Source organism: Bombus affinis, chromosome 7 (assembly GCF_024516045.1).
Source record: "Bombus affinis isolate iyBomAffi1 chromosome 7, iyBomAffi1.2, whole genome shotgun sequence".
Taxonomy (NCBI): Eukaryota; Metazoa; Arthropoda; class Insecta; order Hymenoptera; family Apidae; genus Bombus; species Bombus affinis.
The window spans coordinates 12,597,114-12,617,237 of record NC_066350.1 but is presented as its reverse complement, the minus strand read 5'-3'; the positions used below and the strand labels follow the sequence as shown (position 1 = coordinate 12,617,237).

The 20,124-nt window shown below is 39.0% G+C and overlaps 1 protein-coding gene across 5 annotated transcripts in view; it reads right to left on the bottom strand.

Moving 5' to 3' along the window:
• Positions 1 to 20,124, bottom strand: part of LOC126918609 (tyrosine-protein phosphatase 99A-like) — a 419,436-nt gene that overhangs the window by 81,592 nt on the left and 317,720 nt on the right. For all 5 annotated transcript variants that reach the window (XM_050726688.1, XM_050726686.1, XM_050726689.1 and 2 more), the window contains one exon: positions 4,270 to 4,393. In XM_050726688.1, coding sequence (XP_050582645.1) covers positions 4,270 to 4,393 — 124 coding nt within the window. The remainder of the gene's footprint in view (positions 1 to 4,269; positions 4,394 to 20,124) is intronic.

The window sequence follows — 20,124 nt, the reverse complement described above, 5'->3', positions numbered from 1 at the left end:
TGGATTAGGATTTCCTGCGTTTAAAACGGTCCACTTTCGCCAAGTCGGACAAAAAATCTCAACGTGCACATTTGTGTTGCAGGTTAAGCCACTCGTTTTCGGAAGTAATCGTCCGAGATCGTACATCGTTGGTCATAATTATCAGAACACTTTCTCGTTACATTTATAAAAAAAATCTGTCAAGTGTTACTTTATTTTGTTTTGTTTTTCGTTGCAATTAAAAAATAAAGTCAGCGAAAAGCATTCAATTTGTACTAACTATTAAGTGTTTTAATATTAAGAGTCGGCAGTATTTATTTTAAAGTTTCATTACATTTATATTTCTTATAGGAGAAAAAAGAATAATCCCCTTCCCCTCTCCCCCCACACAATGCTATATGTACAGGGATAATTTTATATATATGTAAATCTAAAATTTTCAATTTTTATCAAGAGCTATCTTTTTCAGCTTTGCATAGGCTCTATCTATAAAAATATAAATTTCTACAAACATCTGCACTCTAGTTTCTCTCTAATAACACTTCGAAATTGAAACAAATTTTTCCCAGATCACGTTCCTCTGTTTAAATTCGTAAAAACGTAAAATCACATAAATATTCAGAATGTATTTTAATAAAATGTAATACTGTCATGGAAATATTGTATCCAATAACGTGTCATCCGATGAACCATTATGAGCAACGCAGAGACCAATTGAGATTTAATTATTAAGCTGGAATGGGACCAGCGGAGGCGGACTTTGGCGGACTTCGCACGTACGACCATTCATTTCGCCGCACGGGAATGGCAGTCGCATCGTAGAAAGAGAAAGAACGGTATCTTGTGAACAGAAGGGAACGAGAGGGTCAGGTAGGGGGAAGATAAAACGAAGGTTCAGAGGGGACGGAATTCTTAATCAAGTTTCTTTTCCGATCCTCTTATCCTCGTTCAACGGGGCCAGACAAAGCCGCGAGAGTGAAGAGAAGTTATAGGAAATAATATATCAGCCGGGTGTCGTTATGGTCGCCGAATATTGAAGTTTCGCCCGCGAACCACTTCGCCTTGCCGCTCTAGCTGGCAGGCCCTTTCAGAAAACTATCGTAATACCTCATAGAACTTGGAAAATATTAGTTTTATAATAAAGTTCGAACAAACTTCCTTCTTCGCCTTCCGTTCTCATCCCCCTCTCACTCTCTTTTTCCTTCTCTTCCCTGCCTCTTATCCCTTTGACTCTCCCTCTCACCCCTTCTCGCGCAACCACGCGGAGTTTCCATCGGAGCCACAGACGGTCTGCAGTCATTTCGTCCGTGGATTATTAATCTTTGAGGAAATCAAGCGCCGTTTTGACGAAGAATTCCTCACAATGCTATGTCCCGACGACGATTCTCTCCAACGGCGAGCCACGCCGCAACGTCGAAACTTTCTCCAGCGATAAACGGCTCCGTGAGTTTCGAATTAAAAATCCGTCGTCCCTTGGGTCCAAGAAAGCGGTCGTTATTCTCTACCGACCAGTTACTTCTTAGCTGGAATCTTCTTAAAATTTTTTAACCACAGAACAGAATCACTGAGATGCAGGTTTGTAACTTGAATAAAAGAATGTTTTATTTCTTGGATATAGTAATATGTACTTTGGTTTTCATATCTTTGTTATTTGTGCATCTTCCTATATTTTTGTATTCTATAATAAAAATTGTTCTTAAACGATTTGAAATCGTTTTTTACGAGATGAAAATGTTTAACGAAGGCAATTGTCACAGTTTGTTTTAAATAGGCTGGTAACTCGATTGGACTACAATTTATAAAGTTTTGTTAGATTAAAGCTTATAAAACTTTTTGCAGGGAAAACATTTTCAATACTGTAAATCACTAAAAACTGTAAATTAAGAAAAATGAGAAAAACAACAGTAACGAAAAAATTGCATTACTGAAGAATACAAATGGAAGACAATCATAAGTAACGATGAATACTAAATTTTTAAAATTAATCAACAAGAATTTTAATTAGAACAAGTAACTCCATTCTTTTCCAAAGAATAAGGTGAACGAAACTTTTCAGTCAATAATATCACGACTTATAGTATTTACTAATAATATCTTTGCATATAATGTATAGGTTTATTCCTTTATTGCCAACAAGTTCACAAGTACTTTTAATCAAGTTATTGCTGAGGCGGTCTTCGGGAAATTGAAAGATATTTAAAACCGCAAAGAAGGCGGATTTAACAGGGAATCCTATTAGAGGACTGATTTACGAGCTATGTAATTTAAAACTATTTACGTAGCGTTACCACGACGGACTGGTGGCTATTACATTGAGTCGCAAAACTGTAAAAGAAAGAAAAAGAAAGAGAAAAAAAAACAAAAGGGCGTCAGAGATGAAAATCGAAGCGCTACTTTTCGCGCCGTAGATCCAGCTTCCATTGTCTTCCTTTTTCAAAGGCTCAAACTAATTTTCTTCCTTGGCCAACCCCCTGCTGCTACGGCCTCGTCACTCTGTTCCAACCACTGCTTCCTTCCCTTTTCTTCATCTACCTCTCGTCCATTTTTTGCACATACATTCGCTGCCTTCATTTGGCGACGTGGTCCACAATAAAAAAGAAGTACGAATGAAGAGCCACCGGAATGAGAGATTAATAATACAAACGCGTCACCGTTATTCTTCATGATCGACGCTCACGGTTCATTCGTCACCGTAAACGATTCATAAAAGGTGCACATATTTAATATAGCCTGCTTTATTTATTTCTTTTTTTTATCTTTAGATTGATTGCAAAAGAATTAAAGTGCAAAACTTGGAAAAACTAAAATTAAAATGAAAGATATGTGAAAAAACATATCGCCGACGATAAAAATTGAACAGCTGTGCAACTGAAGTCTATAGTTTATAATTTGTCGTTTATCAAACTATGTATGGTAACAGCGCAGTTAGATAATCGATAGAATAAACTTTCGCAATAACATTCTTTTTGTTCCCATCGTTTTTCCCTCTAACAATATAATACAAGACGAACAAGCTTTTATATCCACGTATTTTACAAAAAATCAATTTTACGAAAATTGACGTATTGGTTGTTTTAACAATTCTGGCAATTCCAATATTAAACAACATTTTCTGATAAGATTTATTAAATAAAAGGAACTACAGGATAAAATTACTTGCGTTGAAAAGATTCGCGCCGATCGTAGTGTTTGCGATATTACAGAGATCACACCAAAGAGCAGGACAAAGACGCGTGCGGCAAATTGAATTAAACCGGCGTTATTTACAACGCGCCGCGGAGTGGTGCAGATTTACGTGCGGGCTTCGACGAAAGTTATGGTAACGACCGAATTCTCTTCTCGCAAGTTGGCACGACGAAAGCTATCGGCAAAACCGAACCAGTTAGTCGCGACCGGGATGAGGAAATGGCTAGAGAGAAGGGTAAACAGAAAGGATGGCGAAAGACTTTTCCTCGCCTTTCCCTTTCTTCCTTTTCTCAACTTTTCTCGCAGCTTCCTTCGTTCGGTCCAATTTCCTTCTGCACATTTTCCTGCATTCCCGTGCGCAAACCTCGCGAGTGGTCATTCGATATACGTGCCACTCGGAAATGTCGATAGCGAATTTCTCCGTGGAAAATCGGTGGAACCAGAGGGAACTGGGGATAAGTGCGAGCGTGGGGGCCTTCCTTTCGTACGTGAACAGAGAATGAGACAGAAGGGGAGGGCAGAGTGGTCGAAGAGCGAGCTATAGAGAGGAAAGAAACAGGAAGAAGCGAAGTAAGAGAAAAAGAGGCACAGAGGGATGCGGCAAGGACGGGAGAAGATAACAGGACCGGGAGAAGCGAGGGAGAACAAAGGGTGCTTATCGACACCGCAGTTCTTATCCCTAGTAACTCCTTTTATTTTATCCGTTTCCGTTTCCCGAGCTACTGGGCTAAAGCCTCGAACTCGTAGCTTGTATCTGAAAGATAATCAGACTCTGAGACGTACTCGAATGCAGACGGCAATTTTAGGCCGCGTCCCTTGTCCCTCTTGTGTCGTTTTCTCAAACCAAACCAACGAAAATATCATTGATAAAACAAAAACAAACGAAAATAAGGAAGGTGGAGAGAAGAAATTAACTGGAAGACGACAGAATATTAACTGGCAATGAGAGAGAAGCGCTGAAAGTTAGGAGTTTGGACGTTGGAAGTTCTTAACGTTTCAAGTCCATCGGTTTCGACCAGATTAATTTCCTTTGAGAGTCGGATGGTACGAAGCAAGCCGCTGTTATCGGGTGGAAAGTGTAGTATCAATATTTAAACGACTTACTGAGTTTCGATGACGTAGTACAGGATAGGGTTGTTATGAGAATTACGGCTCGCCACCCAAGACAGACGCACGGACCTCGACGTGAAGTTCGATATAAGAGGACGGTCCGGCGGATCTGGCACATCTGAAAACAAATTTCCAAGTCTCAGCAATTTAAACAGTTTTATGGCTACCGATGTTTTTCTTACATAGCTTACACAGCTGTATTTCTCGCAATAACATTTGAAGTTTTAACAATCAAATGAAGCGTATTGCAGTTTACTTTAACTTTCTTAAGTGTTGAGTTAAGGGATAAAGATAGAACAAGTTTCAAAGCATCACGACTATTGGTTCTCCTGTACTTCCTGTATTTAAAGAAATTTAGATGAGTTTGGTAGAGATACTACAAGATCGTTCATTATTATTAAACCGTAGATATTTACGCGTTTACGACAATTGTAAATATGCAAACATATACAAAGATAAATATCAATATACAAGATATACATACATACAATTTGCATGAACATCCGCAGTCTAATCGTTATTAATATATGTCATATAAAGTAGAATTATGTATTAACATCGCGTTAAATATTTTTGTTTCTTTACTATTATTATTTAGCGCTTCTTTCAAAATGAATTTGGAAAATCGCCATTTGGATTGTTGGAAAAATAATTCGCGCGAGAGTTGGAAGGTTGAAAGTCTCCCCTTTAACTCGCTGGTTGGGGCATTTTATCGTGGTTTACAAAGAGAACAAGCTTTCGAAGGAGTCATGGTCTGAAACACCGATCACGCCCGTTGCTGTAACCAGCGTCGGATAAGAGTCAGGCATTTAATATGCACCGCCATGCGAGCCACGGAGATATAACAGTGCGCGCACGTCGCATAAGATCATAAATGAGAACGGAGGGCGCGCAACCCTTGCACGATGGAGTCGTCATCCTCCCCTGACCTCGGTCGTTCGTGCGTTCTAACGTTTTGCAGCGGGACGAGAAGCTGGTCACAGTTAACTTCCAGCAATTAATCGCCCATTGTAAATGCAGCTACGATAAACGTTTCCCCGTTTCTCTCTATCTATTCTCGCGCAGATTTTAATTCGCGCACGTCGCTTCGTTTAAATTTTATCGAGTAATTTCGAATTGTCCCTGATTGATCTACACTATGGAATAGGTTTAATTTGATAAAAAGAACGAACTGCATACGATGGATCACTGATTACAATACTATTATGGACTAATACGAGTTTCAGGCGTGTGAAGATAATCTGATTGAAAGGCAACCTGGATTTCTACGTTTATGGTTGTTGTGTTCTCTCTCAAACTCATCTATAAAAGATTCATTAAGAAATACTACTAGATATAATGCAAATTGTAATGTAACATTTATTAAATTTTAATGTAACATTTAAATAATAGGCAAAATCATGATAGGTTACATCAATGAATTTTCATAAGTTACATTCAATGAACTGATAAAAATACTGCCCACCTTGGAGGACAATAGACGAAGACTCAAGAGGATTAAATCGTATGGTTTAAGGAAAGGTTCATAAAATATAAAACACTAAAATTCATTAAAATATAGAAAGTGTTGACTATTGAATGTCTCACTTGGATTCCTTATGTACCGTCAGAACTATCGATTGATTCCAAAGAGGCTATTATAGCTACAATAGTTGTGGAGTAGTACTCCATTTACTACAACAAAAGTTTAGTTATTGCCTAATTAAATGAACTGCCTGTTAAATGAACTTCTGCCTATTAATTCCAACTATTCGAACGTAAACTCCTGTTACATAAACATAACATCGCAGATATTGAGGAAAATCAGTGAACTCCTGTAATATATACTCCAGTTAGGTAAAAAGGAACATAGGCTTGCTTTTACATCTCCCTCAAAATGATATCAGATATTCTACCCTCACTTCCAATAATTTCAACAGGCTAATGCACCGATAATAATTAATCAACCAGTCGGAGATAAACGACCAAGTTTATATCCAAAGCCTTTGACGCCCTTCTGTTTTTATCCGATCGACGAACAATTAGGTCGATTCAGAAGGTCCAAAAAAATGCGCGTTAATTTCGCGGACAGATTAAACGCAGTCTTGCATCGAGGCGGTTGCCTCGAATATTCATTCCCTCGTTAATAATTCACGTCACTCGATAACCAGAAGAGGGACCAATAGCTGATATTTCTTTGGTGACACGCGTCATGAAGGCGAACGCGAAACGACCATCTCCAAGAGGAGCGAAAATAAATCCTATTGTTGCGGCTTAACGAACTCGAACTCGATCTCCCGTTCGGGAACGGGAAAAATAATCGCCAGCCGACAGGGCCGAGTCATCTAGTTCGAAAAACGATGCGGGCTCGTTTGCGCAGTCTTATCGAGCGGACATGGAAACGCGAACGGGGCGTGATCGAATCCCTCTTGGACTTATTGGCTGGCCCTTCGGCCCTGTCAGCTTCTCGAACACCCGCTTTTGTTCGCGTGATCGGAACATCGGGCTGGTTAATGGGATGGATTCGAACGGATCGTTTAAAACTACTTACTTCTGATATTTATCGTTTTGTCTTTTTCTTTCGTTGTTTTTTCGCGGGTGACTTAGAAACATTTAGATTGTGAAAAGTGTTATTTGAGTGTACATTCCTGTTTAAGTACTAGGACATCAATGAAGAATTAAATATGCTCGAAGAATTATTAGGAAACTATCAACATTTATAAAAATTATTCAAGCCATAGATCGTAAGAATCTATATATCGAATGTTATAATAACAACTTCATTAGTCTGTTATTTCTTTTGCCATGTCTATATCTGTTTCAATCAGAGAACTATGACTACGCCATTGTTAGTTTACTATATTTATATAATTCTTGTAGATATTTTCCAAAAATTAACGATACGTATATCGAATCACAATTTTACACGCGTACGAAATTCTAATCGGCCAATCGTTTTTCTTGACGATCTAAGACAATTGTTTGGTTTCGTGTGAGACCAGTAAATGAATACTTGTGAATATTCATGAACTGTAACGTTTTTCCCTTTTTTAAAATATTTCTATTCAACAGAATAAATTTTTTACAAAGTATACACAACACAATTACTACTGTAAAACTGTAAAGAAATATCAAGAACAGTTTACACAATATAGAGTTTTAATCTACCGTCTCCGTAATGAGCTCTAGTAGAACAAGTTTATAATAACAATAATATAAAACTATCACATTTATTTACGTATATTTGTTTATCCATGAACCATAATGCGCTATCAGTCGAACCCTATTTGTTTCTAAATGAACAAATAAATTCTCAAGTAACTTTCGCGTTTCGTTACTTTAGACTGGAGCATATGTACACACAGGAATATTTCTTTAACACAGAAGGTATACATTGTTTCATACCGTCAATATTTAAGCAAGGGAATGTAATCCTCGAGACAAAGGGAAAATTATTTGTAAACTCGAGATATTACTATCAACATGAACGTTCCCCTTACAAATGGTTCAAAGTTTTAATGAAACGATCTCTCAAACATTTTATAATCCTCAAACATTAAACGAAGGTAAAGTCGAAGAAATGAAAGATTACCAAAGACTGAAGATCACTTCAGGCCAAGATTAATCCAAACTGTAGCGATTTTAATTGGCAGAGGGCACGGTAAATTTCGCAAACAAGAACTGTTATAATAAATCCTCAAGGTGTGTGTCTCCTTTGCACGGGATGGCGTTACAAACAATTTTTCTCAATTAGAATCGACCACGTTACCGGAACTACAGGCGAAATGCGTCTTTTGCTCTCGGTAACGAGGATCCGCGGACGCTTGATACCGGAAGTTATATAGGTTAGGTTGCATACCGACGTAACTGCACACAGAGGGACGCCGCGGTTCGTCCTTTGCTATACGCGGAATATAAATTCCACCGAGGCCGTTTACCAAAATTTATGAGTGTCATTTTAAGAACTGTTTTGCCTTGCTCAACCATATGGCTCCACGTAAATATCTCTCACTACGCTTTATCGTTAAAGCTCGCCATCTAACCATTAACCTGCTCTTTCTTCCTCACTTTTTTCTTTCGATCTGGTATTTGTATTTATCAATATTTAGTCGATCTTGTCAAGATACAGTGAGATATGCAGAAGTTTCTGGTCAGACAGATTTTTCACTTTATATTTCAGAAGCGATATCTAAAACAACTTTAACTAATAGAGTACGGGTTACCTTTCATGTAGTTCGTTAAAGTTGTTTATCTTCTTACTTCTTATCTCCATAATTCCAATTTTACTTATAATTCAAATTACAATAGAAATATATTATATCAAGTTATCATTTACAGTCCTACTATAGAGTTATCCGAATGATATTCATGTTCTTAATACTTTTTTTAAAAGGAATTAAAGCATACGATATTTTCTCATCTTAGGTCTATCCAATAAGTTTACGAATTATTCTATGCGATATACAAGACTGAATCTTAAGATGCTGAAACTTAGCTGATTCGAATAACTGCACCTTACCCTATCGGTTATAAAGATATGACGAATAATGGAAGAAATAGTTTAACAAATAAACACTGTTATATAAAGCGAAAAATCTATCTGGTCGGAAACTTCTGCACGTAGCTGTGATTAGTATCACGGGGTTAACCGTAAAACGAATTAAAGCGTCGATGGAGTTATGATTTTGCAGCTTTAAGGAGTTAACGAAGCAACCAAACATTATCCGCGTAAATACACCGGAACAAGTTTATTTGCCGAGAAGCGCTTCATTCAATATTGGATGTTATATGTATCAATTCCGTGCCTCCGCTCCGTGTCGGTAGTATTTTTGTCTGTGTATCGTATCCCTTAAACGTTAGTTTTCCTCCTTTCGAGTACGCGATGGACTTTTCCTCAAGCAAATAGCTGATCGGATAAAGTAACGTGCTCCCGGGCTGTTCGATCGAGCCTTATTGAAACTGTTACCGTACCATCTGAGTCTGTATTACGTTTCATGGTTCCCCATGACGTACTTTCTCGATATTGTTTACACATTTCCCGCTACATCCTCCAATTCACTTGTTTTCTTTAATGTTTGCAAAACATTTATTCAATTGCCGATATGTAATGAAGCGATATAAATATGTAGATATAAGCTGCATAATTGCAACACACTTGTTGACACATTTCTCGTTGCTCATGTAAAGATACGTCTTTTTCGTGTTATTATTTAACCGATGATTATTTCTATTCCTTAACGTTTTTATTAAATATTTGTATAATATTTTGAGAATATTTCTAGCCTTTATTCGAAGATTCTCAGTTATAGCAATCTTTTTCTAATAATCTTTTTAATTTTAAATCGAAATACAATATAAGTCTTAATTCAAAGACCGAGGGCCTAATATACCACGAAATTCAAAATTCGCTTCTCGATGTATTTTCTGAGTGTAGCTATATCCCAAGCTTCGCGATATATTTATTTAAAAGGTGCGCGATACAGATTACGTATTCAGGAGGAAACGCGAATTTAAAGGTGCATGTGAAGGATTTAAAGCGCTTCCAGGTTTAAAAAGCAGATTTAGAAGGAGGAATACGATGGGGGAGGATAGGAGAAATTTCGCGAGGAACATCGGTTCTGCGTTTCGAATTGATTTCTTCTCGTAGAAAAGAAAAACTGAAGAAGCATCGTTTTTTCTTGGGATAAACTTTAAAGGATAAACTGTCTTCTAAGGTATCATCCACGCGATACCGCGTGCGACGGTTGCTATCGGAAATACAAACAGTTGTTTCCGATAGAACGATCGGTTAACACGAGCCATCCACACAGGACGGAAAGTTTAAAAAGATTTCGCAGCATTAGCCGCAAGTACCTCTCTAGTTGCGGAGTAGATTGAGAACTCTGACATCCCCTTCTAACACCCTCCCTTCCTTTTAACGCTGGAATTGGGATTCGATATTGACAAGTTTCTATAACATCGAGCTGATAGAATGGTTGACTGTCAGTTTCGAATATCGCCAAAAGAGAATTCTCTGTACGACGTCTCGAATATCACGCTTCATGAATACCGTGTTTCACAATCGCAAAAGGTCATTTGTTTGTTGTTTGACTTTATAACTCCGCCATATATCGGTCGTATCGAGTATCGTTCGATAGTTTCGCAACCCAGCAGTTAGAAGTATTAGATAACAATAAAGTAATAGCATATTTTTACGATTTAATATTCTATTGTCGCGTATATTATATAATTCGTAAAAGTTCTCTTTTTGTAAACCTTACAAAAAAGAAAGATTATTCTTATTTAACTAAAATATATATGATCCAACTTCCGTTTAATTTAACATACGAAGTGATAGCGAAATAAATCTTAGTGGTTTTCCAATGAAATGTTCTAACATTCTATTATAACTATAGGATCAAGATTGCTTTTTAAATTGCATATTGATCTAAAGTTGATTTAAAGAAATGTCATTTTTGTAGGATGTACAGACGCTTTCATGTGACTTTATCGTTATAATAGAAGAATAATGCATCATAAAAATTCTTTAATTTTAAGACATTTACGAAAATCAGCTTTAAGAATGAAGTACTTTATAAGAAAATAAATATATCTATTATTTATATATGAATCAATAACGCGTTAAACTAAAATATGCAATGTTGCACGTGCATAATGTCAAGTGTGATAGAATTAAATCTCTAGGTATTTACTTTGGCTGTCATTAAACCGACAGAAGAATACATTTTTAAACGTTCCCCTTCATAGGCGATTTCATTTGTCTGGGATACATCTGTTCAAGGCATAATAAATGCGTTTCGAGCAAACAAGACAAACTGTATAGGAGGAACGATAACGCCCCTCTGTACGACGATATTTCCGATTGATAAATACGCACAGAGTCACGATCCCGCTGCCTTTATGTCACCCTTCTGTGAACCTGACCAGACGCCCGTCGGTATTTCCCTTCTGTCTGGATATACGTTGACGTTTTCCCCTTGGGTGGCCCCAGGACTATCGTTAGAACGAACGGGAAAACGGGATTACGCAGGCCGGCGTGCAAAGTGAAAAATCGCAAACCGTCCCGAGGAAATTGGCCCGTGGTTCATTCTTGGCCGATAGTTCCACCAGGATATCGATTCGATTTGCCAGGATTTGCGTGGATCTTCTGTGGTTGGAGAAGCTGGAACCCAGGTGTAGAGCGACGACCAGTAATAGAAGGTACTTTTCGGCAAGCCTGTTCACAGAAATACTTTGCAAAGGTGAAAGGGTTTCCTTCCTTTCTATCCTCCCTTTCATCCTTTCTTCCTTCGTCTATCCAGCCATCTTCAGATCCTTCTTTCTTCTCCCGAAATTTCTATTTTGTTCGATCCTTGCAAGCGCGTTCACAGAAATACTTAAATATTTCGCAAAGGTAAAAAGATTTCCTTCGTTTCTTTCTTCTCTTCCTTTTATCCTGCCTCGTCTATCCTGCTTCGTCTGTCCATCCATCCTTAGATTCTTCTTTTCCTTTCCAATCTTTCCTATTCTCTTCCATCCTTTTATTTCACGGAAAAATCCACGCGTAAACGCGAGTCGATCCGGAAAAGTGTCGGCCACCGATGGGAATGCAATTTTCTAGGGGCGCATCGCACGGTAAATTGCACGTATAACTGCATCACGATCGAGCCCATCGTACTGTGATATTTCGTTAATGTAGTGGGAACAGCGCACTCGGTCGACTTTCGGCTGAATCGAAATTACGCGTACGTATTATGCCCTAGCTGTGTTACTTTTCTCCTTATAATTTGTTTCACGCTCATCGATTGCCGCCTCGTTAACGTAACGGCGGGCACGCGCGTCGGCCTCCGTTGCCTGCAATATTGGCCTGTTTACGCGTTGACGGAACATAATACGCCAAACCCGTGTAAATTTCAAATTACATATTTGCCCGTTTCGCTACCCGATGCCCCAGGCGACCGCAAATTTATCGCGAACGGCTAGCCGAGATTTACACAATCGGCGTGTTTTACATTGGAAAATTAATAATCTGAGTGCTGGTCGACCGAAAAATTCCTGCACCTCGGTTACGTTCATTAAAAACAAATAATTGACGATATTTCGCTTGGGAAGACCAATCAAAAACCAAAAATCCAATTAAAAACTAACGAGGAAATATTGGATCCGGTTGATTTTTATCCGTTTGAAGGTGGAAAAAAAATCATAGTGAACTAACTTCGTATTTTTGTTTGAAATCCCTGAAAAGGAGTGTTGAATAGGGTCACCGGCAATGATCCCGGGCTTTAGTTAGAGGCAGACTTCTCTGTTTAAATTTTTGTGGCAAGCGGATCACGTGTGCCGCGGAAACACGAACTCCTCTCTCGGTAGCTTTTCCCAACTGGTCAGCCAGCCTCTGACCACCAGTCGAGTTCCACGAACGCGAGTCGCGCAACCGAGTAAAACGTAAAACAGAAAAGACAGGCTGACTCGGTTGCTGACTTGGTTGGTGCTTATCCAGTTCCACTGGTCCGGGACACTGTATACGTTCCATCAGAAACATCAGTGTAAAATTAGCACCCTCTCCAGTACCTTTGTGCAAAAGCCTTCTTCTCGCGCAGCTGGTCATGCAATTTTAATGTCGTACTCGCTGCGGGGATGTTGTTCTTTCGTCGGTTTTTGATAATCTTTATTCGTCGACTGATTCTGCGCAAGGAAATGAATAGAGGAAAGGGTGGATGCAGGTTTGTCAGATTGAAGGAGGATTGATTTACCAGGGAAATTCATTTTCGACTTGGCTTCTGGCAAGATTGATTTACGATTTCAAGTATTTCCTTTCATGATCCTGACAGTGAATGAAACATACGCGTCCCTAAAGGACGTAAGATGCAATCTTGGGATTCTTGTTTGCGAAATAGGGCGGAGTTTTCGAAATCGAATCATATTTCGTCGCGTGTGTTCAAGCACTTCTCGATCGATGAACATCTTTATTCGGAACAGTGTAGTATGGCACTAGCTAGAAATGTTCGCGAAACATGCAATATATGCGTAATGCTGGGAAAGTATCCGCTCTGGGCGAAGAGAGGTATAAAGGACGTAATATTGATGCAGTGATAGCGCGAGGTGACAGAACGCTGGAAAAATTGGTCCGTGGCCGCGTGTAAAGGGCGCAAGACTCTTCGAGAATTGAGCACACTGCGCTGCTATACACGAACTTTGACGTGCACATGAACTTTTGCGAGGATGATGGATATCGACGTAGAGAAGATTGTTGACAAGATTCTACTTTTAACAATTCAAAAGGCAATGGAATATTTCTACTAGATTTTTCGATCTCGCGAACGTATATATTTCATGCTCCTTCGTCCTGCTTCTTACTTTCATCCTCCAAGTAGCGCAATTCCTACAATTGTCATAACGTAGGTCTCCATTAACGGAGAATTCTCTAATTGACGTCGTTCCTATATCTAGCGAGTAAACCAATAAATACATACTTTTCTTTTCTCTTTATACTTTGATTGTTCACCTTCCTTTCCGTTCCTTCATTATATTATTATATATATATATATTTCATCTACTATACAGAGAAATTACTATGCAAAAGTCTAGAAGCATCTACCAACATTTCTATCAATTTTTATTTCATTCACTCGTTTTCGCTTTTACAGCTAATGACCATATCCTGGTATCTAGTGTCGGATATGTTCTGTTTCGTATTGCTTGATTTGGTAAAATGTTTCGGTATCGAGTTATTTCAGAAGCGAATATTTCTCCTGTTAATAAATAAATAAATATATATCTATATCTTCTTATACATGAAAGAATTGTTATCTGTTATCCTTCTTCTCTCCTAACATTTAAAATCTTTTGTATAACACAGAATTTTCACAAGTGTTCGAACACTTCCATGAAGAGGAGAGAAGGAAGAGAAGCTCTTTAAAACTATGTTTTCACACGTTCATTTTCCAACCTTATTGTCAAGCACGATCCTATATACGCGTAATATTTGTTCACCTGTCCGTAAATCTGTTTGTCGCTGCAAGGATGACGCGTTCCGGCACAGTGTCTGCACGTATATGATTTTGTCGCTCTATTATTATAACGTCGACGTCACTCGATCGTGTACGCGTTCACGCGCATCGTCTTGGCATTCGTGTTTCGCTTGAGCCGAATTTGCGCTTTTTCACTTTATAAAATTACTGCGGATGATCCGTTGCAAAACACCGCTTTCATCCTCGATCTATCCGCCGTGGTGCTCCAAAGTGAACAATGAACAGAGTAAAGCCGAGCTCTGAATAAACGAAATGGATGATACATTTATATTAAAACGGTTCTGACAAGTCATAAACGCATGCTGATTGCGTATTTCGACATATTCGACCGAAAATGGAGATGAATACGGATAATTAGAATTTTGATCTTTCACAAATTAGCAAATGTAATTATTGTTGATATTTGCTCGTACAAAGCGTATCCCTACGGGTAAACAGAACTATACAAATTAATTTGGGATATTACTGTTAATAAGAAATATCTAACACGCATATCATTACTACCAGTGTGCTGTAAATGACTTTCAGTGTAATAAAACTAATGATTTATCCGAAGTATTTATCCAGTGAATTGGTGTTGACACTGCGGCTTTCATCCTTCACTTTCATCGTAGAGGAATCATTCGCAGCGATCCTCCACAGTGAAACAGTGTAAATTCGGCTTTATACGTAGAGTGATTCATTTTCGGTATCTCGGTCCATCTTCCATCCGATCTGAATTCGAAATTTTTTGGATGTGATCGTTCTTCAAGGCAGTCGGATCTCGCGTGAAGTCGAATGGAATTTATCGAATATAAAACAGTGCATTAGACGCGGAGGAATCTGGAGTTAGCCAGTGATGGGTACCTCACTACCTGATCCTGGCGCCAGGAAACTCTAGATGGGATTGGATCCGACTAATTTTGGTATCAATCTATCGATGTACGGTAATTCAATCTGTGTATCATATGTACAGTGTGGATGTCTGTGTAAAGGAAAATGGATAGTGACAGAACATACGTGATATATAGACATGTATAAAATATTAAGCTGAACCATTCCGTTTCGCCATGTTGTTTGTGCTAATGAAGAAATAACGATAGATAACTATAAACAATAAATGGAGAAGAATGGTCTGACCGAACTTCTTACTGCTAAAACTGTTGAACACTGAAAGAATTAAAAACAATAATAACTAACCAATAAATGGCAAAGAGTATACAAGAGATACGAAAAGAGAATTAAATGACAACCACAGAAATAAATACCAAGGCGAAGAACAAACGCAAGCACGATCAAGCACTTTCTTAAATTATAACTTCTCTAATTTTCTTTCCTCTCTCTCTCTCTGCTGTATGAATTCAAGTATGACGATAAAACGAGAAGTAAAAAAAAAAAAAAAAAAAAAAATAAAAATAAAGAAAAGAAAACAAAAGCAATAAATATAGGAAAAGGGAAACAACGGCGATCGCTTCGAGAATTGTTTGTTTGCACGATGCTCAGATGTTTCTCGTACAAATAGTTTAGACAGAATTACCGATAGGATACCGAAATCCCCCGTAAAAATACACGTTAGCGGAGGTTTAGCAGGGACAACAGGATGGAATAAGACACGGGAATAGTCGACGGGACGGTCGAGGGGCACGCCTTTGCAAAAAGAGAAATCACGGACAGGGGAGCGCGTTAGCTGCCGCAAATATTTTACTTGCGTCTCGGATGCTTTAAGTACGGTAGCTGAAGTACAAAGACAAATGTTACCGCGAATAACCCATTTGTTTAGTGCGACGTAATACTTGCGGTCGCGGGCGAAAAAGCTTGGACGAAATAATGGCGCAGCACGACAACGACGACGAACTTTTCAGAAAGGGTAACAACCCTCTTTGTAGGTTGTAAGAACCGCAAGAAGCGAATCGGTTCTGGAACGACGCAACCTTGCACCAAGGCATCGAAGCACGTTCGTGAGTAGTAAAGTCTTTGTGTGAGATGATTGAGTATAGAAGCTTTGATAGAACGTGTTTGAATCGCGCAAGTAATTGACTTTACAAAATTCCATACCCATGAAGAAGTGGTAAACTGAAACCATCTCGAATAATACACTGGAGTGTCTTCCGTAAATCTGTATTGCGGGCGATCTATTAATCTTCACATTACTACACAGTGTTTCGATGTATGCGAAGATTAAAAAGGTTACGAGAAAAGTATTGCAAAGATTAATATTTATTAATATTTCAATAACACTCTGTAGGTGTTTATTTAATATCGTCTTGGAGAAAAGCCCTTTGACTCTTTGAAGAAGGAATCGTTGGTTTCAACAGGTCGTGAAACTGGTCAAAGGGTGCTAAACAAGAATGACTGAAATCAGAAAAAAGCTTCAAACACGTTTGGATCGCAAGATCACCACGGCCGCCGAGACATCAATTACCTACGAAAAAACGGCAACGATAAGAGCATTATAAAAAGTAGTCACGTTTCGCTGCAGAATATAGTTCGCTACGATTAAACATTCAACGTCGTTCAAACGTTCTTTATGGATGAGCCACGTTCTGGCGCCGCCTATAACCAACGAAGAAAGCGCTATTTATTTCCGGATCCGCTGAGCAAACAATGCCGCCCATCCGTTTCGTGAGACTCCCGTAAATGAAGCTTATGTTAAACCTCGCGGATCGCCGTCGCGTCGTGCCGATAAAAACCACAAACGAATAGCGAAATTTTCCTCGATCAAGTTGCCCTTTCTGTCCCATTTTCGGCGAAATCTATCCGTATACGTCTACTAATGCAATCTCGTGTTTTTACGGGTGCCTTCTTTCGCAGTGTAACGCAGTGATATATGCTATTAACCTTTTTTCCTTCGACCAGCACGATGGAATTTGTCGGTTTTTACTTCGAGCTGCTCGAATTTCGGATGACGTTGTTAGTACTGACAAACGATAACTGGATTAATGTGATATAAATGGAGTGCGGATAGGGGCGTTAGTATAAGAAAATTAATCAAGTAGAGATTCTATGAGAATTCGGAAGTGATGACCATTTGCGATTGATAATAAAGTACATAAGAAAATATATAATAAAATATAAATATAGAAAAATAAATAAATAAGTATATAAGAAAATTTCCAAGCTCTTGTATGGGGTTAATATAATGAAATTATTAATACTGTCCTAGATTAATATATAAAATGTTTGATAAAGTTGTGCCATTTTTCTGAATTCTCTCAATTTTTAATACTAGAATTCTTTTTTTCACATTAGATATTCCTGAGAGAGGACCGGGAACACATTTCTCGGATGGTTTTGTAACGAAAGCATAACGAATATTTGAGACTAGTTTCGCTGAGAATATATTTACCGTTTGGTTAATTAATAACCTACAGTCCTATGGTCTCTAATTATCTAATAATTTCTTATTTTCGAAACAACCTAAACATAACGTCTTCAAACGAATATACGATTAAAAGAGCTGTTTACCGAGCTTTCATCGTATCTCTATTATTTTGTTGCTTAATATATTCAAAAATTATTTTACAAGATATTTTCCTCCGCGCACGCTTTCACGACCAAGTCGAAACACCAGAAAACAATTGAGGTAATTTAAACAAAAACGGTATATCGTCGCACGGATGCATATTTCGTTGAATAGAAGGTAATAAAACAATCACGAGATTGCCGGGGAAACATTCTCAGTTGCTCGTTTTTCCGTGTACACGTGGATCATAGGCAGTTGGCTCGTTAATTGAAACGCGATTCAGTTGGGACAAAACGCACAGTTCACAAAGGATTCGCGGTATAGAAACGAACCGAGGAAAGGGTTTAATTAGAGTTTAACCAAGAACGAGCGGGACAGGGACGCGTGCACGGGAGCAACGAGTGGATTTTAATCGTGGCACGGTAATTGTTGATATTACCGCAAAACGTTTACCATCGATGTTACTCTTTGATTCAAAATCTCTCTTCCTCGCTCTTGACTGATCCTCTCTGCTTTCCTGTTGCTTTCTCCTGTTCTATCTTTGTCCAATTGTCGGTTATCGTTGTCGTTTTCGAGGGCTATCGTTCACAATCCGTCGGAACGTTTGGCACTCAATTTTCCATGCTTTTAAATACCGCGTGTTAACAAACCCCGAAATCGATACTAGACCGGACCATCGCGAACCCACGATACTAAACCACTTTTCGCGATGGTTATCCCTCCCGCCATTCGGTTTGTATACCCTTTACCGTCAGACCACAGCCGGTGATATTCGACGAAACTAACATTCGCTGTTCCGACAAATCTAAAAGACGAAGAATCGTGACTTGGAAATTTATTCGTTCGTATATTCGGCCGTTTCATCTTTTCTGGTTAACAGGCATGGCAAGTAAACGTTGTAATGGGTATCTGGCGCGCTCTTATAATCGTTAGCATCGTAATTAGTATATAACCGGGAGCTGTTGATTTTCCGTAGCACGCTACAATATTCATAAATTCCTTGGTGAAGAATTATTATCGCGTTGCTCCATGGTCTCCTGTTAGTCGCGAGAACCGTTACAACTTAGTCAAAGTATTTATTATTAAACAAAACGGCTACAAGTTTCGTGTAAATCATATTTTTTTATCGCTACAATTTCTTCCGCATGAAACTCGCCTGCGGAAGTTTCGAGACAGAGTTCCTTCCCTTTTATCTCGCGTTCCCCGTTTATTATTTCGTTGAAAACTTCGATTCTTACAGTCTTCCGAGTTATTCATTTATGAAACGCACCGCTGAAACACCGCGTAAGAAGGATCGTTCACGGAACGTGTTCTTGTATGATTGTTAAGAAGATTCAACGTTTGAACGATGGCATCTCTCTGTTTTTCTTCCGAGGATCTTCCCTTACTTCGCTGGGCAAACGAAGATTCTCCGAGGACTAGTAGAAATATTTTCTTACGGTTTATTAACGTAGAATTTAATATCGACGTATATTTTCACATGCCCGATCTCATTACGATCGTGATACGTTACGGGATCGTAAACGGTGCATAAAATCAATGGCAAGAGAATCGTCTGTCAGCCAAACGAGAGCGATAGCGAAACGGAGAGCGCAGAAATATGCCAGGAGATAACGGGCTGGGCGAGATTTCCAGCTGGAAATACGAGCGGATACGAATTAGCATCTACAAGCGCGTACAGAGAGTTCCCAAAATTCGGTTGGGCGGAACTGGCTGACGTTTCATTACGACATAAATGTCCGCGTCCATATCTGAGATAGTCCTGCAGCGGGTTTCCTGCCGCTCCCCCTCCCCCTTTCTCCATATCCTCCTCTTCCTCCTTCTTCTCCTTCTCCTTCGTCGCATCCTGTATGCCTCGACAATGTCGTCCGTGGTAGTCGTAATCGTCATCGTTGTCGTCGTTGGCATCCTCTGCAGGGGGGAAACAATTACTCCAAGACAAAAGATAACGCGTAGAGCCGGCATGGAAATTTGCCAAAAGTGTCAAGTTTGGTTCTCGCAGCCACGATGCTCCTCCGTGGCCCATCCAGCCGTCATTCGTACCCCTTAGCGTCTAACACACTCGCGAGACATCGAAGATTCACCGTTCGTAGTAGAAACTTTTCCACCTATACAACAAACTATCCTAACGATCGTTATCGTTGGAATTTATTTGCCGTGGAATTGAATATCATCCGGCCAAATTGGGATACTCGTTCCAATGCGTTCCCTGCTGCTAAACGATTGTGGTGCGTTTAGTGCTTCAGTTGTATGGCTGTGGTTTTCTCGAACAAAACTAAAGATATTATATGCACTTGAAAATTAATTTGCTGCCTTTCTTAGATTTATCATTTCTTCACCGACTTTTCTTCTGAATCAGCCAGAATTTATGGGACCGTAGAAGATTGTTTTCTGGGTCACTTCAAGATGTAAAGTAAACTC